This window comes from Apodemus sylvaticus, chromosome 3 (assembly GCF_947179515.1).
Source record: "Apodemus sylvaticus chromosome 3, mApoSyl1.1, whole genome shotgun sequence".
Classification (NCBI taxonomy): Eukaryota; Metazoa; Chordata; class Mammalia; order Rodentia; family Muridae; genus Apodemus; species Apodemus sylvaticus.
This window is the reverse complement of record NC_067474.1, coordinates 11,278,949-11,301,156: the sequence shown is the minus strand read 5'-3', so window position 1 is coordinate 11,301,156 and position 22,208 is coordinate 11,278,949. Positions and strand designations below refer to the sequence as shown.

Genomic DNA, 22,208 nt, shown 5'->3' with positions numbered 1-22,208 from the left:
TTTAAGAAATAAAAGGAGCAGAGTTTAGTTTCCAGCACACATACTGAGTGGCTCATAAACGCCTATAACACCAGCTTCAAGGAATCCAATTTCTCTTCTGAACTCTGTGGACACCTGCATGCACACACACACATGCATGCACACACCATATACATACACACATATATGTGCACACATGCAGATACACACAAATAAAATAAATTAAGTCTCTTTTTTACAAAGTGCCCTCATTCAGAAGTTTTTTGTTTTGTTTTGTTTTATTTGTTTTTAACCCACAAGCTTTGTGGGTTGAAAGCTACTTTATAACTGCTGTGGAACCGGACTGTGGCATGCCTTGGGCGTAAGCAGGCACTTCCATGGCTTTTACATCTATCTCCTGTGTAAGACTCTGCTGACCTTTTATAATACTTTCATTTCCACATTTTTATGCTCATCTTTTAAGACTCCATGAAATAGTTAGGACAGAATGTTGAACCTGTGGGAAACTGTGTGAAAGTGACATTACTTATGTACAAGGAGCTGACTCTAAGTACCCGCCTTGCCAAGGCCCTATGACTGACATCAATATCCCATTAAAAACATTGAGTGACAAAAGGAAGTAGTGTCACCTTGTAACATTCTTCAGTGAATACTTAAATTTTTGTCATTACTAAAAAAAATATATTTTTAATATTCTAGCTTGAAATCCAGAATCATCCTTTTTTTGAGTCACTCAGCTGGACTGACCTCGTACAAAAGAAGATCCCACCTCCATTTAACCCTAATGTGGTAAGTATGCATCGTATCTAAAATAGTGAAGGCTAGACCTGCATTCATTATGGTTTTGGAAATGGATTCCCAGTCACGAAAGGAGCCAGTACCTAAGTGTGTGTGCACTCTGTCGCTGAGAGTTGTCCAGCCCAGTGGTGAGGACTTTCCTCGCATTCCACAAAAAAGGAAAAGAAGAAAGCAACAGAAACTTGAAGGTGACCAGTAAGACCACAGTTATAGCCGGGCGGTGGTGGTGCACGCCTGTAATCCCAGCACTTGGGAGGCAGAGGCAGGCAGATTTCTGAGTTCGAGGCCAGCCTGGTCTACAGAGTGAGTTCCAGGTCAGCCAGGGCTACACAGAGAAACCCTGTCTCGAAAAAAACAAATTCAAAAAAAAAAAAAAGACTACAGTTATTAGGTATCCTCCTACATAGTAATTATGAATTTGCAAAGGTCAAAAGGATGGTCTTAGTAGATGGAAGCTAAGGTAGCCATTTAGTAGCCATTATCATTTCTGTGTGTAGTAGACCAACATCCAAGTGCAATTATTTCCAAACAACTGAGTGTGTAGATAGGTGTGGTATTGTATATACATATTTGTGTGTGTGTGTGTGTGTGTGTGTGTGTGTGTGTGTGTGTGTGTGTGTGTACGTGTGTGGACCAGAGGTTAACGTATCCTCCCCAGTCTTACCCACTTTAGTTTCTGAGGCAGGCCCTCTCACTGAACCTGAGCTGACTCATTTCAGCTAGGCTGCTTGCCGGTTAGCTACAGGGATCCACCTGTCTCTGCCTCTCTAGTGCTGGGAGGACACGTGTAAACCATGCTCAGATCATGGCGTAGGCCCTGGAGATCTGAATTCGGGTCCTCATGATTGCTTGCTAAGTACTTTTATCAGTCCAGCTGTATCCTTACCCCTAGGCAAAGTCTTTTCCTGGGAATATAAATTGTCCTATTGCCAAATGGGTTTTCAGCCCCATAAGTGGAACAACAATATGAACCAACCAGTGCCCCCAGGGACTAAACCACCACCAACCAAAGAGTACACACGGAGGGACCCATGGCTCCAGCTACGTATGTAGCAGAGCCTTTTCAGACATCAGTGAGAGGAGAGGCCGTTGGTCCTATGAAGGCTTGATGGCCCAGTGTAAGGGAATGCTAGGTCAGGGAAGCGGGAGTGGGTGGGTTGGTGAACAGGAAGAGGTTGGGTGGGATTGGGGATTTTCAGAGGGAAAATGAGGAAAACATTAACATTTGAAATGTAAATAAAGCAAATATCTAATAAAAAATAGACATTATCTCTTCTAGAAAATAATAAAAGTATTATTAAAATGTTCATATTAACTAGCCTTGTTAGATCCACTGATGGAGGGAGGCAGTGTACTTAAAGGTACATTTTTAAGCAAAAAGCCAATCAGAGATGCATTTGACAGAATTAGCAATGTGTAAAGTTTTAGAAATCAATATATGGTAATAAATAGATTGTTAATAGTCATCAAGAGGTTGGTAATAGTGATAGTGACCACTGATAGCTTCCTTCCTAGACATATATATTTTGTGTTTCACTGTTATATATGACCTGCCCCTCAGATGAGCTACAAACTCACTACTGTTGTGCCCTCATTAGTATATCTGTTTATAAATTAGCAGGTGAACAGTCACAGACAGACAAAAAGTGACAACACCAATATGCAATCTGGGTGTGATTCCAGAGTTGTCGTATGTTGGCATGGGTGTGCATGAAGGGCAGAGCAAATCCTTGGCATCATTCCTTAGGAGTCACTGTGTTTTTTTTGTTTTTGTTTTTTAAAGATTTATTTATTTATTATATGTAAGTACACTGTAGCTGTCTTCAGACACCCCAGAAGAGGGCATCACATCTCATTATGGATGGTTGTGAGCCACCATGTGGTTGCTGGGAATTGAACTCAGGACCTCCAGAAGAGCAGTCAGTGCTCTTAACTGCTGAGCCATCTCTCCAGCCTGTGTTGTTTTGTTTTATGTTGTGAGACAAAGACTCTTACTGGCCTGAGACTGGGCTGGCTGAGCAGTGAGCCCAGGAACCTGAGTGTTTCACCTCCCTGTGTTGGAATGACACAAGTGTGACCAGGCCAGTGTTGTTAAACCTAAACTCCAACTCACACTCTCCTGGCTAGAAAACCAATACTTCAGCAAGTGGCCATCCTCCCAGCCCCAAATCTCTTCATTTGTGGTTGCTGTAAAACTTAGGGGGGATAAGGAAGTTACTTCAGGAAGTAATGTTATTCTGTATACTCTGGCTTGGTTAAAGGTTAGACTCTGCATAATGGCTGTGATATTTTATACCCTCCAACATAGCGATAGTTGTACCCTGACTTATTTTATGTAGTTCAGAATCGAAAGCTGCAGAAATGACTACTCTGTTAAGGTCAGTTTGGGTCCTGATTTTCACGTTCGGGATTAGGGAGTCTCAATACTCATTCTTTACTGAAGAGAAAACAAGAGCATAGAGAAAAGCAATGATATAAAATTGAATTCATTTTGTCTTGGGCATCCACTCCAGGACATGGTGCCTGCCTGGGGGTGGTTAATATTCCCAGAGAGACCACTGGAGGTAACTGATATTTTTCCCTTTGCCAGTAGGTATCACATACGGATAGCTTCCTGGTTAGGGGTGGAAGCCCATGTCCGTTTCCCCCTCGCTGAGCTGGGACCCTGTCTGGCTTGAATTTGTGCTAGCTTTTTGCATGCTGCCATAGTCTGAGTTTATATACGCATCAGTCCTGTTGTGTCTGGAAGACACTGTTTCTGTAGAGTAATCCATGACCTCTGACCCTTAAGATCTGTCTGCCTCCTCTCCCACATACCATCGTCCCTGTGCCTGCACAGGGAGGCTTTGTTGAAGATACCTCATTTAGGACTGACTGTTACAGAGTCCCCCACTCTGTACATTATCCAGTTGTGGGTTTCTTTACTAGTTCCAGTCTACTGCAAGATGAAGCTCCTCTAGTGATGGATAAAATATGGTACTGATCTATGGATGTAGTAGTATGACATTAGGAGTCATTTTATTGCTGTATTCCGTTAGCAGAATAATAGTATTAGATTTTCCCCTATATAGTCTCAAGTTCTTAGATACTATGTAGTCCCAAGTTCTTGGGTACTATATAATCTTGAGTTCTAGACACCTACTTCTTTAACTGGAATCATTTGGTTGCTTGATTGGTTAGTTTAGTTAGTTTGTCAAGACAGAGTTTCTCTGTGTAGCCCTGGCAGTCCTGGAACGCGCTCTGTAGACCAGGTTGTCCTCACACTCAGAGATTTGCCGTCCTGAGTGCTGGGATAAAGGAATGCTCCACCACCTCTCAGCTTGCCACCTCCTTCTTTACGTTGAGGAAATCATCGTCTGTGATTTTGTTAAAAATATTTTCTGTATTTGACCTGGGTCTATTCTGCTCCTCTGGCCATATTATTTGTAGGTTTGGTCTTTTCATAGTGTCCCAGATTTCCTGCATGTTTTCTGGCTGGATTCTTTTAGCTTTCTTTGAGCTAACCCATTTTTGTACTTTATCTTCAACCCCTGAGATTCTTCCATGTTTTGCACTATGTTAATGTGTGGCAGGGCTGTTTGAGGGGAAGGCCAACTCACCCCACATAGGAAGCCCGTGACAGACCAAAGAAGAAATGCCACCAAAGTCCAACTTGGTGAACCAGTGGTGAACTTATTTTATGTAGTTCAGAATTGAAAGCTGCAGAAATGACTACTCTGTTAAGGTCAGTTTGGGCAAGAGATAGTTACAGGAGCAGAAATTACCCACCTAGCTACATCCCCAAAGCCCACCCCAGCACAGGTGAAATCTCACAAAATCTGGAAACCTGGAACATAGTACACTGTACAGCCTGCAGTCACGTCACAGGCTGGAGAGTGTCCCTTCCGGTGACTCAGTTGGTCTAAACCTCTTCCGAGCAGGAGGCTGGTTTCTCCTCCTTCCAGGCAGCTTCTCTGGCCTCACAATCTTTTGCAGCTTGCTTCTTTACTCGGGGTTGGGGATGGGAGCTAGCTAATTTGATTGGTTTCAGGTACTACCTGAAGCTATTTGTTTACCTTTCTGCTCAAGGTTTTCCTGTAGGGTGTTTCAATCTTGGCGTAAACCATTACACAACAGTTGGGGTAGGACTTACCTCTGAGGTAAGTTTTGTTTAAATTCCTGATTTTTTTTTTTTAGCTTTATTTCAGTTTAATCACTTTAGTGATTAAAACTTTCATGTCTTGAGTTGTTTTTATTATTTCATTCAACTGTGTTTTTACAGACTTTATTAAGGGATTTATTGATAATCTCACATACCACTCATGATAATTCATCTTTTTTAAAAATGTTCCTTTTTTTATTACTTTTATTTTTTTAGAGTCCAGTTGTTCCCCCCCTCCCCATCCCAGTCTGCCCTCCAGCAGTTCCTCATCCTGTTCCTCCTTCCCTCTGTCTCCAAGAGGACGTCCCTGACTCCCGCCCCGCCAGGCCTTCCCACTCTCAAGGGTTAAGCTCATCTTTTCCCCCTGTGGCCAGACTAAGCAGTCCTCTGCTGTGTATGTATCAGGGCCTCAGACCAGCTACTGTATGCTGCCTGGTTGGTGGCTCAGTGTCTGAGAGATCTCAGGGGTCTGAGTTAGTGGAGACTGCTCGTCTTCCTATGGGGAAGCCCTCCTCCTCAGCTTCTTCCAGCCTTTCTCTAATTCAACCACAGGGGTCCCGGACTTCAGTCCATTGGTTGAGCGTAAGTATCTGCATCTGTCTCAGTCAGCTGCTTGTTGGGCCTGTCCTCTGAGAGGCATGCTAGTCCCCTGTCCACAAGCACACCATAGTATCAGTAATAGTGTCAGGCCTTGGAGCCTCCCCTTGAGCTGGATCCCAAGTTGGGCCTGTCACTGGACCTCTGTTTCCTCGGTCTCTTTTCCGTCTTTGTCCTTGCAGTTCTTTTAGACAGGATCAATTCTGGGTCAGAATTTTTAACTGTGAGATGGCAACCCCATCCCTCCGCTTGATGCCCTGTCTTTCTCTTGGAGGTGGACTCTACAAGTTCCCTCTCCCCACTGTTAGGTATTTCATCTAAGGTCCCTACCTTTGAATTCTGAGAGTCTGTCACCTTCCAGGTCTCTGGTACATTCTAGAGAGTCCCCCCAGCCTTCCATCCCTCGAAGTTGATAGTTTCCATTCATTCTACAGGTCCTCGGGCTCCCCCCCGCCCCCCGCCCCGCCCCGTCCTCTCAATACCTGGTCATCTTCCTACTTTCCTCTCCCCCTCCCCTCTCACCCAGGTCCCTCCCTCCTCCTGACCCCATGATTGCTTTCTTCTCCCTCTCACTTGGACCCTTTGGCTTGTTAGCCTTCTTGAGTTCTGTGGAAGAGAGTACGTGCCATGCATGTCCTTTTGGGTCTGAGTTTACCTCACTCAAGATGATATTTTCTAGTTCCATCCATTTGCCTGCAAAACTCATGACACCCTTGTTCTTAATAGCTAAATTGTGTATTCCATTGTGAAAATGAACCACATTTTCTGTGTCCATTCTTCTGTTGTACGACTTTTGGGTTATTTCCGGCTTCTGGCTATCATAAATAAGGCTGCTATGAACATAGTGGAGCATGTGCCCCTGTGGCATGGTGGGGCATCTTTTGGGTATATGCCTAAGAGTGGTATAGCTGGGCCTTCAGGTAGCTCTAGTTCCAATTTTCTGAGGAACCTCCAGATTGATTTCCACAGTGGTTGCCTCTGCCTCCCAGTTTGCAATCCCACCAGCAATGGAAGAGGGTTCCTCTTTCTCCACATCCTCACCAACATCTGCTGTCACCTGAGGTTTTGATCTTAGTCATTCTGACTGGTATAAGGAGGAATCTCAGGGTCATTTTGTTTTGCATTTCCCTGATGACTAAGGACTTTGAACATTTCTTTAACTACTTCTCAGTCATTCTTTACAGGCATGGAAAGAACAATTCTTAATTTCATATGGAAGAACAAAAACCAGGATAGCGAAAACAATTCCTTTTTTTTTAAGATTTTATTATTTATTATATAAGTACACTGTAGCTGTCTTCAGACACACCAGAAGAGGGCGTCAGATCTCATTACAAATGGTTGTTCTCATTACATGTGGTTGCTGGGACTTGAACTCAGGACCTCTGGAAGAGCAGTCAGTGCTTTTAACCACTGAGCCATCTCTCCAGCACGAAAACAATTATTTTTGTTTGTTTGGTTGGTTTTGGTTTTTTGGATTTTAGTTTTTTTTGAGACAGGGTTTCTCTGTATAGCCATGGCTGTCCTGGAACTTACTCTGTAGACCAGGCCGGCCTCAAACTCAGAAATCCGCTTGCCTCTGCCTCCCAGAGTGCTGGGATTACAGGCGTGCGCCACTATCGCCCGGCTACAAAAACAATTCTTAACAATAAAAGAACTGAGGGAATCACTATCTCTGACCTCTAGCTGTACTACAGAGTAATAGTGATAAAAACTGCATGGTGTTGGTACATGTTAATCATGGGATGGAGTTGAAGACCCAGAAATAAAACCACACATTTATGGACACTTGATCTTTGACAGAGAAGCCAAAAATATACAATAGAAAAAAGAAAGCATCTTCAATAAATGGTGCTGGTCTAACTGGAAGTCCATATGTTTAAAAAAAAAAAAAAGAAAATAGATCCAAATTCATATCCTCTTTAAGGTCCTTGGACATATCAGTATTTGCTATTTTGGAGTCTGTGTCTGTGCTTCAGCTGCCTTGCATTTCTCGGGCCTGCTGTGATGGGGTCCTGGATCCTGGTAGGCACCTTGTCTTAGCTGTTCATGCTTGTATTTTTGTGTGAGGTGTAGGCATCTGGAGTTCAGTATTTGACGTGTTTCTTGGTGTCATTATCTGTTCTTGTCTTTGTTGGGTAAGAGTTCTGTTCTGTGGTTGCAGTTGCTTCCTCTGGATCCTGAGCAAGTGTGGTTGCCGTGGGGTAGCGTGGCTGCCGTGGGGTAGCATGGCTGCCGTGGGGTAGCGTGGCTGCCGTGGGGTAGTGTGGCTGTCGTGGGGTAGTGTGGCTGCCGTGGAATAGCGTGGCTGCCGTGGGAGTGTGGCTGCCGTGGGGTAGTGTGGTTGCCGTGGGGTAGTGTGGTTGCCGTGGGGTAGTGTGGTTGCCGTGGGGTAGTGTGGTTGCCGTGGGGTAGTGTGGTTGCCGTGGGGTAGTGTGGTTGCTGTGGGATAGTGTGGTTGCTGTGGGATAGTGTGGTTGCCGTGGGGTAGTGTGGTTGTCGTGGGGTAGTGTGGTTGCTGTGGGGTAGTGTGGTTGCCGTGGGGTAGTGTGGTTGCCGTGGGGTAGTGTGGCTGCTGTGGGGTGGTGTGGTTGTCGTGGGGTAGTGTGGCTGCTGTGGGGTGGTGTGGTTGTCGTGGGGTAGTGTGGCTGCCGTGGGGTAGTGTGGCTGTCGTGGGGTAGCGTGGCTGCCGTGGGGTAGTGTGGTTGCTGTGGGGTAGTATGGTTGCTGTGGGGTAGTGTGGCTGCCGTGGGGTAGTGTGGCTGCCGTGGGGTAGTGTGGTTGCTGTGGGGTAGTGTGGTTGCCGTGGGGTAGCGTGGCTGCCATGGGGTAGTGTGGCTGCTGTGGGGTAGTGTGGCTGTCGTGGGGTAGTGTGGCTGCCGTGGAATAGCGTGGCTGCCGTGGGAGTGTGGCTGCCGTGGGGTAGTGTGGTTGCCGTGGGGTAGTGTGGCTGCTGTGGGGTGGTGTGGTTGTCGTGGGGTAGTGTGGCTGCCGTGGGGTGGTGTGGCTGCCGTGGGGTAGTGTGGCTGCTGTGGGGTGGTGTGGCTGCCGTGGGGTAGTGTGGCTGCCGTGGGGTGGTGTGGTTGTCGTGGGGTAGTGTGGCTGCCGTGGGGTAGTGTGGCTGTCGTGGGGTAGCGTGGCTGCCGTGGAGTAGTGTGGTTGCTGTGGGGTAGTATGGTTGCTGTGGGGTAGTGTGGCTGCCGTGGGGTAGTGTGGCTGCCGTGGGGTAGTGTGGTTGCCGTGGGGTAGTGTGGTTGCCGTGGGGTAGCGTGGCTGCCGTGGGGTAGTGTGGCTGCTGTGGGGTAGTGTGGTTGCCGTGGGGTAGTGTGGTTGCCGTGGGGTAGTGTGGCTGCCGTGGGGTAGTGTGGTTGCCGTGGGGTAGTGTGGCTGCCGTGGGGTAGTGTGGCTGCCGTGGGGTAGCGTGGCTGCTGTGGGTTCCGGCAGATGGTGCCTTTGCTAGGCAGAGGGTGGCAGACAGGAATGGAAGAGGGCTTAGAGGAACAGCAGAGAGGGTTACAGGACAGAGCGAAGCGGGGTCTGCACCAAAAGTACAGTCCTCAGGGAATGGGTGTGGCATAGGCGAAGGAATTCGTGCAGGCTGGTACAGAACCAAGAGTAAATATGGAAAGAGCACAGTAGAAGTGAGGAAAGAGTGAAAATCACCCCTGTGACTCCCAGCCCAGTGTGGCCACTGGGATCCTTGTGTTTTTGCTGACCCAGAGGAATGGCCATGGGCTAGAAGGGAAGGCTGAAAGAACTGATGGGAAAGGGCTGGGCTGGGTCCTCCAGCAGCTCTTGACCTCTGAACCATCTCTTCAGCACTTGTAAAATTCATCTTAAATTCCTTTTTATTCTAGAATCTTTATTGTGATGATTCCCAAAGTACTTTGTACTCTGAGGGAGATTTTCTTATATGGAAGAATTAAGCATTTCATGTCCATCCCCTGTTGTCTGATTAATTTGTAGATTTGCAGTGCTCACTGATATCCTGGGGTTATTTTCTCTGCCCTGAGTCTGTGTAATTCAGTTACGCTTCTTGTCCTGGAGTGTAAAGGATTTCGCTTCCCAGGAGAGCCTGGAGGTTTAGCGTGGTGGTGTTTACAGTCAGATCTAGGGCATTTGTTTATCAGTTCCTATCTGTAGGAAAAAAATTTCCTTTCTCACTGGAAGAAAAGGTTCAGTGTCACATTGACTGAGACATTGCCTTGAAGGTAAGCATTTGCTTTACTCCAGCTCTCCCCGGCTGCCCTCAGGCCTTTCAGCCAAGGACGTCCTCAGCCAGTGCTTCATGACCTCCTCTTAGAGCAAAGACCCACCTTTCATGGCTGTACCTAAAACAGCCCTATTGCTCCGTAACAAAGCTTTTCTCATCCAAACTTGAGAAACTGGACAGTCAGGCTCAAAGTAAAATACTATCCTGGAGCGCTCCCTAAGCCTCGTTTCTGTACATAGGGATAGAGGAAAAGGTATGTATGTATGTATGTATGTATGTATGTATGTATGTATGTATGCATGTGTATGTTTGTATGTATGTTTGTATGTATGTGTGTGTTTGTATGTATGTATGTATGCGTATGCATATACAGCTCTGCTAGGTGGTCTTCCTTTCGCTTACCATCACTACTCTTCCTACTTAACAGTAAAAAGACAAATGTCACTGTAATAATAAAGGTGAGACAGGAGGAACAGAATAATAGTGTAGGGAAATCTAAACTTGCCAGGGGAACTATGCAAAGTCATAAAAGACACTTGGATGAACTAGAGTCATGAAAAAAAGTTAATTAATGAAGTGAGTTAATGAAAGAAAAGCTAAGGTGAGTGATTCTATGCTTTTGATGTTTCAGGCTGGACCAGATGATATCAGAAACTTTGACGCCGTCTTCACTGAAGAAACGGTTCCCTATTCTGTGTGCGTGTCTTCTGACTATTCTATAGTAAATGCTAGTGTCCTGGAGGCAGACGATGCATTTGTTGGTTTCTCTTACGCCCCTCCTTCAGAAGACTTATTTTTGTAAACACTTGGACATTCAGAAACCAATGAACAACCTCTAGCCTGCAGAAGAGATGGAAACACCTATTTGTGTGAATATATTCAGCTATGTATAACAGTGCCTCATTTTTATATGTAATAGTGAAAACTATGAAATATGTATTTTCTGCTGTATGCAAGACTTAGGGCATTTCAAAGAGCTAAGTTTTGAACTGAAATTTGTATTCTTGTTAAGCTTATTTTTAAACAAAAAATTGAAGCTATTATTCTTAGCATTAACCTATTTTTAAAGATAACTTTTTGCTATTGACTGTTTTTTTCCTGTTAAGTTTACACTAACACATCCAAGATAGACTGTTTTAATAGTCTGTTACAGTTAAGATAAGATGTATTAATATCTTTATAATTCTATGACTTTTTTTTATCATAGCAGAACTATGCAAATGGTACAGGATGGTTTATGCTGAAACCCTATCTCCCCATGGTAATTCACTATTTGTTTCTTAGTAGGCTTCAAATGCAAAGGCAGAGGGCACACACTGGCTGCCAGTGGGCGTTAGCAGGTACTCACTTGCAGCCCCATAAGAAAAAGCAAAAAGCAGTCATTTGCCTTTGAAGTGTTCAGTTCCCATCCATCCACCATTTTTCCTCTAGAGGAAAAGAAAATATTTAATGGCCAGAAGTTTTTAGAATTCCCAACGAACTGAGAAGTAACAAAATGCTACCAGATGTTTACCATAAATGTCCCTGTCACATATTTATATTACAAATGTTTTCTATTTATGTTCCTTTTGACCCTTTGAAGGTTTAGTGTACTGTTGAGTAGGTCTAAACCTTGGTATATGTTTTTTGCAAAGAATTATTTCAAAACTACCTTCCTAATTGACCGTGTTTTTAAAATGACAGAAAAAAAGTAGCCTTCTATAATGTTTACCTAGTTGTGAATTAAATAATAAAATAGCAAGCCTGGGTCAGTGTGAATGTGTGTCACCTACACATCCTAACCTGGGTCAGTGTGAATGTGTGTCACCTACACATTCTAACCAAAGGTAACAATAATCTAGCAGTAATATATTCAGTATTACTCATTTTGTAGTGCCAGGGATCAGACATGCACTCGTGAATGCTACTAAGAGTATTCCCTATCTCTGAAGTGCACACATGCCCCTTGGTATCTTAGAAATAGTTCAGAAAACTGACTGTAAAATGACAGCATGTCAGCTAACATCTGCATTCATAGTGGTACAGAGAAACTGTTTTAAAAGGGTGCTTCTTGGGACTCCATCCCTGGAAGACAGTTTCCCGGGTCCTTTAGAGGACACCATCGTGAGCTCAGCTGCACTAAGAACAAACTTCCCTTGCGTGTGTTACCTTGACTAATGAGAAATATTTCTCATCCACACCCTTTGGCTTAAGTACGTTCAGCAGAATGGGGATAGACGGTGCTTCAGTTTGACAGGTAGTCTTTGTATGCGTGCAGTACACTGGACCTCCCTCACTGGCGAGATGTTACGTCTACACTGTACATAACTTGATCCTGGGTACTTCTGTCAGCTCTACTTTAATACAGATTTATTTGTTGATTATAAATCTAAGACAAAAATTGTACATACATGATTTTTTACTCTAATATCCCTTAATTAAATTGCCAAAAAATTAAAGTGCAATATTGTATTTTTAAGAACAAATTTTAGATTTTTGATGTTTCTTGGGTCACAAGAAATACAAATCTATGTAGTATAATAAAATTAGCAAAAAATCGACATCTAATTTCTGTTGTTATTTTTAAATTAAAATTAGTAATGTTTATAATAATAGTAACTACTAAAATGAGTTATTTTTTGTGTGAAAAAAAAGTATACGACTTTGTTAGAATATGTTACAGACCGTGGGTCTGCTGTGGGATAACCAGGGTCCTCTGGTCCAGGAACGCACAGGTCCGGCTGAGATGACAGACAGAACAAACCACACACCCACAGAGGCAGGTTTGAACTGAATGTATTTTGGAGCTCTAAGGCAAGGATTTTTATACAGGAAGAGTTGGTATTACCATTTCAAAAGATGTAGCCAGTGAGGCAGGTATAATTTTATCATAGCCATTTGGTACAAGGAAATGCAACATCAATCAGGAACAAAGTTTCTCAAGTAACAGATACAGAAGATCAATTTACAGATGCCATCAAACTTCCTGATTAGAATACAGAGTCACTCATAGTTTACAGCAAACCTTCAAAGAGTTTGAAGTTTCTTATACCACCTAGGTCTTAACAAGTTCTTGTGAGAAATCCTTATCTAACATTTAGCCTTTTACCTTGTAAAACAAAACTTCCTGACTAAATTAATGCTTTCAGTACCAAAGTGCCAGTGCCATCCTCATATACATACGCACAGCCATAAAAACCTGCATGTAGTTGGAAGGTAGTAATTATGTAAACAACTATGAGGCAAGGAGACCCGATTATCAGCCAGGCCTTAGGAATCCTGGTGAAGAGAGAAAAGGAGGCAGTCAGGGCAAACTGCTGCTTGAGAACTAAGGGCCCATCTTAAATAGCCAGAAAGTAAGAGAGTACAGTAAATTGCCAGGTGAGATTATCAGCTTCCACAGCTTCCAGAGAGTTCCGTTATTCTCAGGAGGCATTTTTTTCCACCTCTGTCTGTAAAATATCATTTTTACAGACATCACTGGGCCACCACAGCAAGAATATTTGGGTAGAATGAATTACCAAGTTATTTTATACTGACATATATATGGGTCAGGGAAAAAAATCTAATTTTCAAGTTTAACTTTTCTCCCATACTGTAAGTCATTTATTAAATATATGCCTTTTGAACAGTCAGACTATTTCATGCTAACTACCAAAATAATCTCAAAGGTTATTTAGGAAGTTAGCACTTTGCCTGTTTGTTTCGGTTTTAGAGATGTCTCTCAGTGTAGCCCAGCCTGGCTTCAAACTCCTGATCCTCTTACCTTAGCCTCCTTAACCTAGGATTATGGCTTGTTAATTACAACTTGTTGAAATAATTTTTTTTTAGCCATTGACCTCTAAAGGTAGTTGTTGCTTGCTTGCTTTGTTGCAGACCATTCTCTTCAGGGGAGTGAAGGTTTGTTGTTCAGGGAAGGTTTCGTCTTTGTAGTTGGAGTTTCCCTGCTGGAGCCTGGTGAGGTAGAAGAGGCTTTAGTTTCCTCAGGGGCCATCTCCTTTGCTTTCCCAAAGTCCCTTTGACCAAGCCCGCTCAGTCAGACAACAGTTTCTCTGTTGTATTCCTTAGCTGCCTGCAGCTATTATGAACTGGATTGCTGGAACAGAAGCTGAGGGATGGATGGGGAAGGGGCGAAAAGAAGGAGGGCCAAGACAATATTTCGCTGATCAAGGCCGGAAACTTTAATGGTGGTCGGACATTTTAACAGTTTGGGCAAACCCTTCCCCCCCCCCCCAGACTCCGGGCTGAGTTCCGGTGGAAGTTGTCTAGCTTCTCTTGGAGGTCCTAGTCTTGACTGCTCCAGCAGCTGGGTGGGTCACCTGCTTAATTCAGGAATTCCTAGACCTGGAGGAACAATGAACTTAACCTTCACTGAGCTTCTCCACCCTAGGATAAAAATTCCTGCTTTAACCTACTTCCCTATTACGTCCTAATCCCGAAGCCAGGGATTTGTCCTTGACCAATGTCAAACTCAAGCCATGAGCATGACTGCCCCAATATGGCTCGGTACAGTTCTCCAGTGCAGGAGTGAGGATTGAAAAGAAAGAGACAGACAGAACTGCAGCATGACTCCAGTCAATTCTAAGACTGTAGGCAGGTTTAATAATTTCCAATCCACTTTTATACCAATTTAATTACATGCAGGAATTAAGGTTGTTAGTAATACAATGAGGAACAAGTAAAACAGTAAACACAAAATTGTCAAGGCAATAAGCAAAATCCCAAGTCTCTTCAGTGACCTTGTTTCCCCAGGGTGTGTAAGGATGGCCAAAATACCTGAGCCTACTTCCTTGTCCAAGCCCAGAATCTTGCCTGAAGCCTGCTTCCCTCATTCCACCCTAAGATAAAAATTTCTGCTGTAACCTACTTCCCTATTATGCCTAATGTCAGATTCCTGCTTGAAGCCCTTCTCCTTGACCAATGTCATGTTCCTGCCAGGCAGCTTGGTACGCCAATAAGGCTCTACTTCTGTCTCAAGTATTCTCACCTAAGGCTTAGATGGCACACATGAATTTTGTAGGAACACAAACATTGAAAGCACAGTAATATGAAACCATATTGGGTTTCATATTCAGACCATTTTGATGGTCTGAGTACCTTGATAAAATAAGTCATGTTTGTGTATTAGAGAAATTAACGGCAAAATGAGCAGTAACACCTGGCATATGTGGGATATTAGGAATATTGGGACGGGGCCTAGAGCACTTGCTGTTCACACAGAGGACCTGAGTTTGGTTTCTAGTAGCCACCTGGTGGCACACAGAGCCTGTGGTTCCGGTTCTAGGGATTCCAGCCACCATCTGGTCTCCTCAGGTACCTGGCATGCAGAGGGTGCACATACATGCAGACACCCAGATACACACAAAAGGAAAAGAAGCGAATTTTTTCAAGTATTTGGATTCTTTGCTACTTCATATATATTCAATTGATAGTAGGAAAAATTTTTCTCTTTGTTCAGTTGGATTCTTAATGTACTTTCTGCTGAGCTGGTGTAGTGGACATAGTTCCTTTAGCCTATTTTTACTATAGAAAGTCCTTTTTTGTTTGTTTGTTTTTTGAATTTGTTTTTTTTTTTTTTTCAAGACAGGGTTTCTCTGTGTAGTCCTGGCTGTCCTGGAACTCAGTCTGTAAACCAGACTGGCCTCAAACTCCGAAATCCGCCTGCCTCTGCCTCCCAGAATGCTGGGAGTACAGGCGTGTGCCACCACTGCCTGGCTAAAAATCCTTTTTTTTTTTTTTCCAATTGTGAGAGATAACTTTGCTGAACCAGTTACTTTTCTGCTTCTCTAATAGAATACCGTGACCAAAGGCACCTTATAGAAGAATTTATTTTGTCTTACCATTCCAGAGGGAGTCCATAACAGTGGGGGGGGGGGGGATGTAGAAATGGGAAGATGGCTGGTCGCATTTTCAGCTGCACACAGCGGGGAAGTACCTGCCAGGCGAACAAGGCTGTAGACCTCAGAGCTCACACCCAGAGATGCATTTCCTCCAGCTGGGTGGGGCTATGCTCCCTAAACATTCCAGATCTCACCAGACAGACACTACCAAACGAGTGTCCCAACACCTTGGGCTGCCTAAGTGTGCTGGTCTGTCCAGGCCCTTCTGGTTCCTAAAGTTCCCTTGAGAAATCTGCTGTTCTTCTGATAGGCCCACCTTTATATGTTACAGGCTTGACATTTCTCTTGGTACATTGTATATGCTTATTCTTATTACTTGGAGTTTCAACTTTAAAATAGTGAGGGGAAGCTATTGTTTAATATCATTGTTGAGGAGTCCTAAATGCCTCCTATATTTGGATTGGCATTTTTTTTCTAATGATGAGCTATTTTGTTTCAGTTCTTTTTAAAATGTGTGTGTGTGTGTGCCTTTAGATTGAGGTGATTCTTTTCTATGCTTATAACTACAGATTTGGTGTTTCAGGGTGTCACATATGTCTTGAGATTCTCACTGGAACCTTTTTGTTACTTTACCTCTGTCCTTGTTGGATTGTTACTCCTCCATCTTGTCTTGAAGCTCAGATATACTGTCCTCTCCTTGATCTTTTCTTTTGCGGAGACTTCTTTATGTGTTTTAGTTCCAGTATTTCAGGTAAGTTTCTCTTTGTTTAATTCCCCTTTCTATTATCCATTGCCTCCCTTATTTCATTCAGTGTCTTCGAACATACCTAGAATTGTATTTTGAGGTCTCTGGAATTTCATCTAATTCCTCTCACTAGACGGCATAGGATTTATTGATGTAAATACGCGAGCCTAAGTGAGTGAGTGTCCCACCACATATGTGCAGTAGCTGGCAGAAGGCATCAGCTCTATGGAACTGGAGTTACAGTTAGTTGTGATTCATCATAGATGTGCTACACACCAACCCTGCATTCTCTGCAAGAGCAGGAAGCACTCAACTGCAGCACCATCTTTCTAGCCCCCAGGCTGAGTATTTTGATGACCAGGTAGGAATTAAATATGGTATAATTGAGTTCAGAAAATAATTCCTTGGTCTAGGTGCCCAAAGTACCTGGTATAAGCTCTGTATTATTCCCTGAGTGGGATATTAACTGGGAGAGCAGTCATGGGTGTCTATAGAACATTTCATCCTAAAACAAAAGAATATACCTTTTTCTCAGCACCTTATGGTACCTTCTCCAAAACTGACCACGTAATCAGTCACAAAACAGGCTTTAGCAGATACAAGAAGATTGAAATAATCCCATGCATCCTGTCAGATTACCGTGGACTAAGGCTGGTCTTCAATAACAACGAAAACAATAGAAATCCCACATACACATGGAGGCCAAATACCAGATTGTAACCTCTGTACACTGCAGTGCACCAGATGCTTCACAGCTCCTCCTTCCAACAGCAAGACAGTGACACACCAGGCATTGCTACCCCAGATTAAGTTAAAATGTGAAATACTTGGAATGGTTTCTACTGAATGTTAGTTACATTCTCCCATCATAAAATATGCTGAGGATTCTCAAACTCATAAATCATGAGCAGCCTGTATTGGCTTTTTTTTTTTGTAGATCAGTCTATGTATGTATCTGTTTGGATAGCTGAATGTATATATTGAAATACTTTATGATTTAAAATGTCCATGTATCCTTTTATCCTGAAATATCTTGTAATTTCTTGAAGACATTTGGAAATCACTGAGTTAGCAATTTTTGATATAATATGCACAATGACAATGTTATAACATGTGAACACCATGAATCTGCACACTGGTGATATGACAGAAAAAAAAACAAAATAAATACATAAATAAATTGAAAACAAAAAAGAAAAAGAAAAAAGGTTGAGTATTTTGACTATTAAACTATTTGGGAAAATAATTCAGACAAAATTGCCTGGCAAGGGAAGGTTGGGGTACTGATATGGTCCTCAGATTTTAGATATTTTTAAATTTATGGAAAGTTACAATTAAGGGAATGGGTAACAATGAGAGAAAGAAAACAAGGGACGTATATATGGCTGAAGACTAAAGACTGCCTTAAACTGGGTAGGGAAATGGTAATCTGAAACTGCTACATAAGCACACAGCCACTGTGATCCTCACGTGGAAAAGAGGAAATCAAAATAAAGTAAAAAAAAAAAAAAAAAAACTTACAAAATGAATTGGCCGCTCTGTTATACCCAGTTGAAATGTGACATTTCCAGACCCCTCTGTCTCCAGCAGGTTCCACATGATGCTGGGGTGGGGGTGCAGGTAGAAGCCATTGGCCTCTGCAGCCTTAGTGTCCCTGAGGTTCTGGTGTGTGGGGAAGGAGGGTTAGAAGTCCATTCCTGTAGTCTCCTCAGACCTCCACCGTGGCTCCTTTTGGTCCTTGATGTCCACTGCCTAGATTCTTACCTCACGTCTTACCTTCTTCATCCTCTGATTAACTCTTGTGAATTGAGATGCCTGTGTTGTTCTGAGAAGTTACGTTCAGGTGTGAGAATATCTAACCGAGGTGGGGAAGAGCCTCCAGAGCTGACTTCATTCCCTGAGGTCTGTCTCACAGACCAGAATCACAGCACACATGCATTCCCGGTCAACACTGGTGATGAGAGTTTTCAGTGTATGTTGGATGGGTGATTGGGAAAACCCCAGGCTGCCCTCGACTCTTGTCCATCGTGGGACACATAGCAAACAGAAGCAACTTAAGAGTGACTTTGGATTTGCTCAGTTTGAGGGAACAGTTTGTCCTGGTGGCCTAGGCATGCTATGACTGTACTGGCAGGAGAAGCGCCAAGCCGTTGATTACCTTTGGTCTTCAGTCAGGAATCAAAAGATTAATGCTGATATTTCATGAGCTCCCTCTTGTGGGTCCAAGATATCCATCCACAGGGTCTGCACCACATTTAGGGTGGATCTTCTTCTCTTAATCCTCTCTGGAAAAGTTCTCGAAGATCCACACAGATTCATGTTTCCCTGGTGACGCCAAATCCCATCCACTTAACAGCCAAGATGGATCACTACCCAGGCCCTTCCACAGGGGCCATCAGAATACAAAATAGTGTAAAGACAATGTTTGCCCCTTCGTACTGTGCTGTCGCTCAGTGGCGTGGAAGCAGCAGTGGATGCAAGCCCTGCGTTGCCAGTGTGAGCCTGCTGTAACTGACTGCTGGAGTCATGGCTCTCCTTGCTTTGCTTTTCAGAGTGTCAAAAGACATGTCTGTGTTGTCATGTTGACCAAGTCAGCAAGACAACCAGAAAGTTGACACAGAAATACAAAAAAGAAGATGGGCTAGCACGTGTGACATAAATAAATTACAAAGTGATTTCCTAGCTGAAACCTTTTCCCCTGGAGAGGAAGGAGGTCTACTGTACCAAGAAGTACGCTTGAGCCAGCCCAATTTTTAGTGGTTTTGTTGTTTGGTAAACCTATTGATCTTTAATTCCTTTTTTTAAAGAAGATATTTTCTTCCTTTCTTTTATTTATTTATTTATTTATTTATTTATTTATTTATTTATTATATCTAAGTACACTGTAGCTGTCTTTAGACACACCACAAGAGGGCGTCAGATCTCATTATGGATGGTTGTGAGCCACCATATTGTTGCTGGGATTTGAACTCAGGACCTTCGGAAGAGCAGTCAGTGCTCTTACCAACTGAGTCAACTCACCAGCCTGATCTTTAATTCTTATACTAAAGAATTCATCCATTTAAAAATATGCCATTAGCCTGATATACTGAAGTAAGTGTACCTATAGGCCTTGCACTTAGAAACTGAGGCAAAATTGTGAATTCAAGACTTGCCTATGCTACAAACTGAGTTCAGAGCCAGCCTGGGCTACAAGGTAAATGTAAGGCTATTCGGGGTTATGGTAGAAAGACCCTATCTCAAAATCAACAATTGGCACTTTTCAGAACTTCATTCAACTTTAGGGTATCTCCATTACCTCACGAGCAACCAGTGTGGTCTGGGGCTTCAGTGTCAGTCCCCAGCACCAAGAAAAGAAACAGTGAACAGTGTGCTGTCCATGTAACGGAGTACTACAACTGAAGACCATCCTACAGCATGGATGAACTGTAAGGACATCTTATTAAGTAGAATAAAAGGCACAAGACAACAAATGCTGTGTTTGTTCCATTTGAGTTCTGGAGTAGCTAATTTTAAGAAGGCAGAATGGTTATCACCAGGAACTTGGGAAATCACTAAATGGTACAGAGTTAGGGAAAGATGATTAAGTACTGAAAACAGTGTCTTAGTTCCATGATATTTAGCATCCGCTCTGTATTTTGACACAATTTTAGGGGGGAAACTTCACTGTCTTACCAAGCCCTAAGTAATCACAGATTTGTATTCATGTTTGCCTATCCTGACTACTTCATACATGAATGGCAACATACAACATGCGACTTTTGTGCCTTTCATCATGCACAGTGCACACAAGAACCATCCGTATTGTGCTATCTCTTAATTCTCTTTTTAATTCAAGGGAAATATTGTGTTGTCTTGTGTTGCTATACTACAGCCGTCTGATGCTAGTTGGAAGCCAAGACGTTCACTTCAGGGCAATTTTGAGTATGAGTTTATTATACAAGATTTTCTGTGGATGCATATTTTCAATTCTCTCGGAATTAGTCCTTTGAGAATCTACCTCAGTTTCCGAAGTTTACGACGCTACTTCGCAGCTCCACCAGCAGAATCTGGGATTTTTTCACACAGGTATTGTCTTGGATTAGATAACCGCAGAAGCCTTGCGGAGCGCACTGCGCCGTAGCGCGGAGACTGGTTGCCCTGGTGACGGAGGGCCGCGGTCCCGGCAGACCCCGCGTGCCGCCACGGGTGGGAGAGTGCGCGTGCGCAGGACGCCCTCCGTGGCCACGCGGGGCCTGCGGTGCAGGTGGGTATTCCTCGGAGGTGGCAACACGGCCGGGCCGAGGGCACTGGGGTCTGCAGGGCCCGCGAGCCAGGCGCGTTCGCTCTGGAGGCTGAGTTCCGAGGTGTTTGAGCCGTGGTCTCCACATTTCCTCAGGGTTCCCTCAGCGCCTCAGCGACAGGAGGCGAGACTTGGGTTTATTCCCGGGGCCTGTTCTGTGTCCTTTCCCCTCACAATCCCCTCCTTGCAAATGCGTTCATTCCCACGACTTCCGTCCGTCTGTCTGTCCGTCCGTCCGTCCGCCCTGGAACGCGCTCTGTCGACCAGGCCGACCTCAACCCCAGAGATCCTCCTGCCTCTGCCTCCCGGGTGGCGCGCGCCATCGCGGCCCAGCAAGACTGCAGCAGTCATTTGGGCTCTCGGTCCATCTTTTGAAGGCCCTGACCCCTCGTCTCCTCTCCTACCTGGCTGACGAGAGTCTGCAGCACAGGCCTTTAATCCCAGCACTTGGGAGGCAGAGGCAGGTGGATTTCTGAGTTCAAAGCCAGCCTGGTCTACAGAGTGAGTTCCAGGACAGCCAGGGCTACACAGAGAAAAAAACCTGTCTCAGAAAAAAAAAAAAAAAAAAAAAAAAAAAAAACCACCAAAACAAAAACAAAAAACAAAACAAAAAAATAAACTTTGTAAACTTTTCTTGCACTTCAAAAAAACAGTCTGAATTTATACAACCATTTCACTCACTGTCCTCCAACTTCAGAAACCTGTTTTTGTTCTTAGTGGTGGTGATAGTGGTGGTTTGGTTTGGTTTTGAGACACAGATTCTCTTTGTAGCCCTGGCTGTCCTCGAACTGCAGACCAGTCTAACCTAGACCTGAGGTCCCTGTGTGCCGCTGCTTTCTGATCATTGGGATTAAATGTATCCATGAGCTCACCTGGCCAAAAAACCCTGATATTCTAACCCCGATATAATAACAAAAAGGATAGCCACTTACTTTTCTGTGCAAAGTATCCTGAACTATAGGTACTAGGTGGGTAAAATCAGTGATATAGAACTCATAATGGGGGTGTTAGCCAGTATCTTTGGAAAACTCTCCCATTATAGGGATATTCACCTACTGAAAACAAAATTCATTCATTTGTTTATTTATTATTTATTATTTATTTGGGTGGTGCTGGGCTTGAGCACAGCCTTGAGCATGCTGGGCTAGCAAGCAGGAGCAGTGTTAATGTACGTAGGGCCACACAGAAATAAACTCACTGTCTCCCTTTGAAGTGGAATGCATGGCTTCCTTGTTACCTCCTGTCATCAACCAAGAGTCCAAAGCAGAAGGAGAATCCATGAGGATGAGCCTAACTTTGTGAAGCATTCCACTCGCCATGTTCCGTGGCCACTACCTGTTCATATTCTGATTACGGGTTATCGAACAGTTGTTCCCATGGCTGACTTACTTGTGTGCTCTTTAAAGGATAGACACTGTTTTTCTCATCTTTGTATTACTGGTACCTAGGGAGAGTGAGCTAGCCAATAAATAATAGATAACAAATAGCTGATAATGCTTCAATAATATGTTAGTCATCATTTCTGACTTCTCTAAATTGGATTCCTTAAAGGCAGGTTCCAATCATAATCATATCATTCCTAATAATACCACAGTGACTGCATGACATTTTGTTTCTAATATTTTCTGCTTAAG

At 43.7% G+C, this 22,208-nt stretch overlaps 1 protein-coding gene across 1 annotated transcript in view; it reads left to right on the top strand.

Moving 5' to 3' along the window:
- Sgk3 (serum/glucocorticoid regulated kinase family member 3) overlaps nt 1-12,172 on the top strand; it is a 43,636-nt gene extending 31,464 nt beyond the window's left edge. Inside the window, exons 15-16 of the mRNA XM_052175974.1 lie at nt 679-768; nt 10,360-12,172. Coding sequence (XP_052031934.1) covers nt 679-768; nt 10,360-10,530 — 261 coding nt within the window. The 3' untranslated portion in view covers nt 10,531-12,172. The remainder of the gene's footprint in view (nt 1-678; nt 769-10,359) is intronic.
- Nucleotides 12,173-22,208: the final 10,036 nt, after the last annotated feature.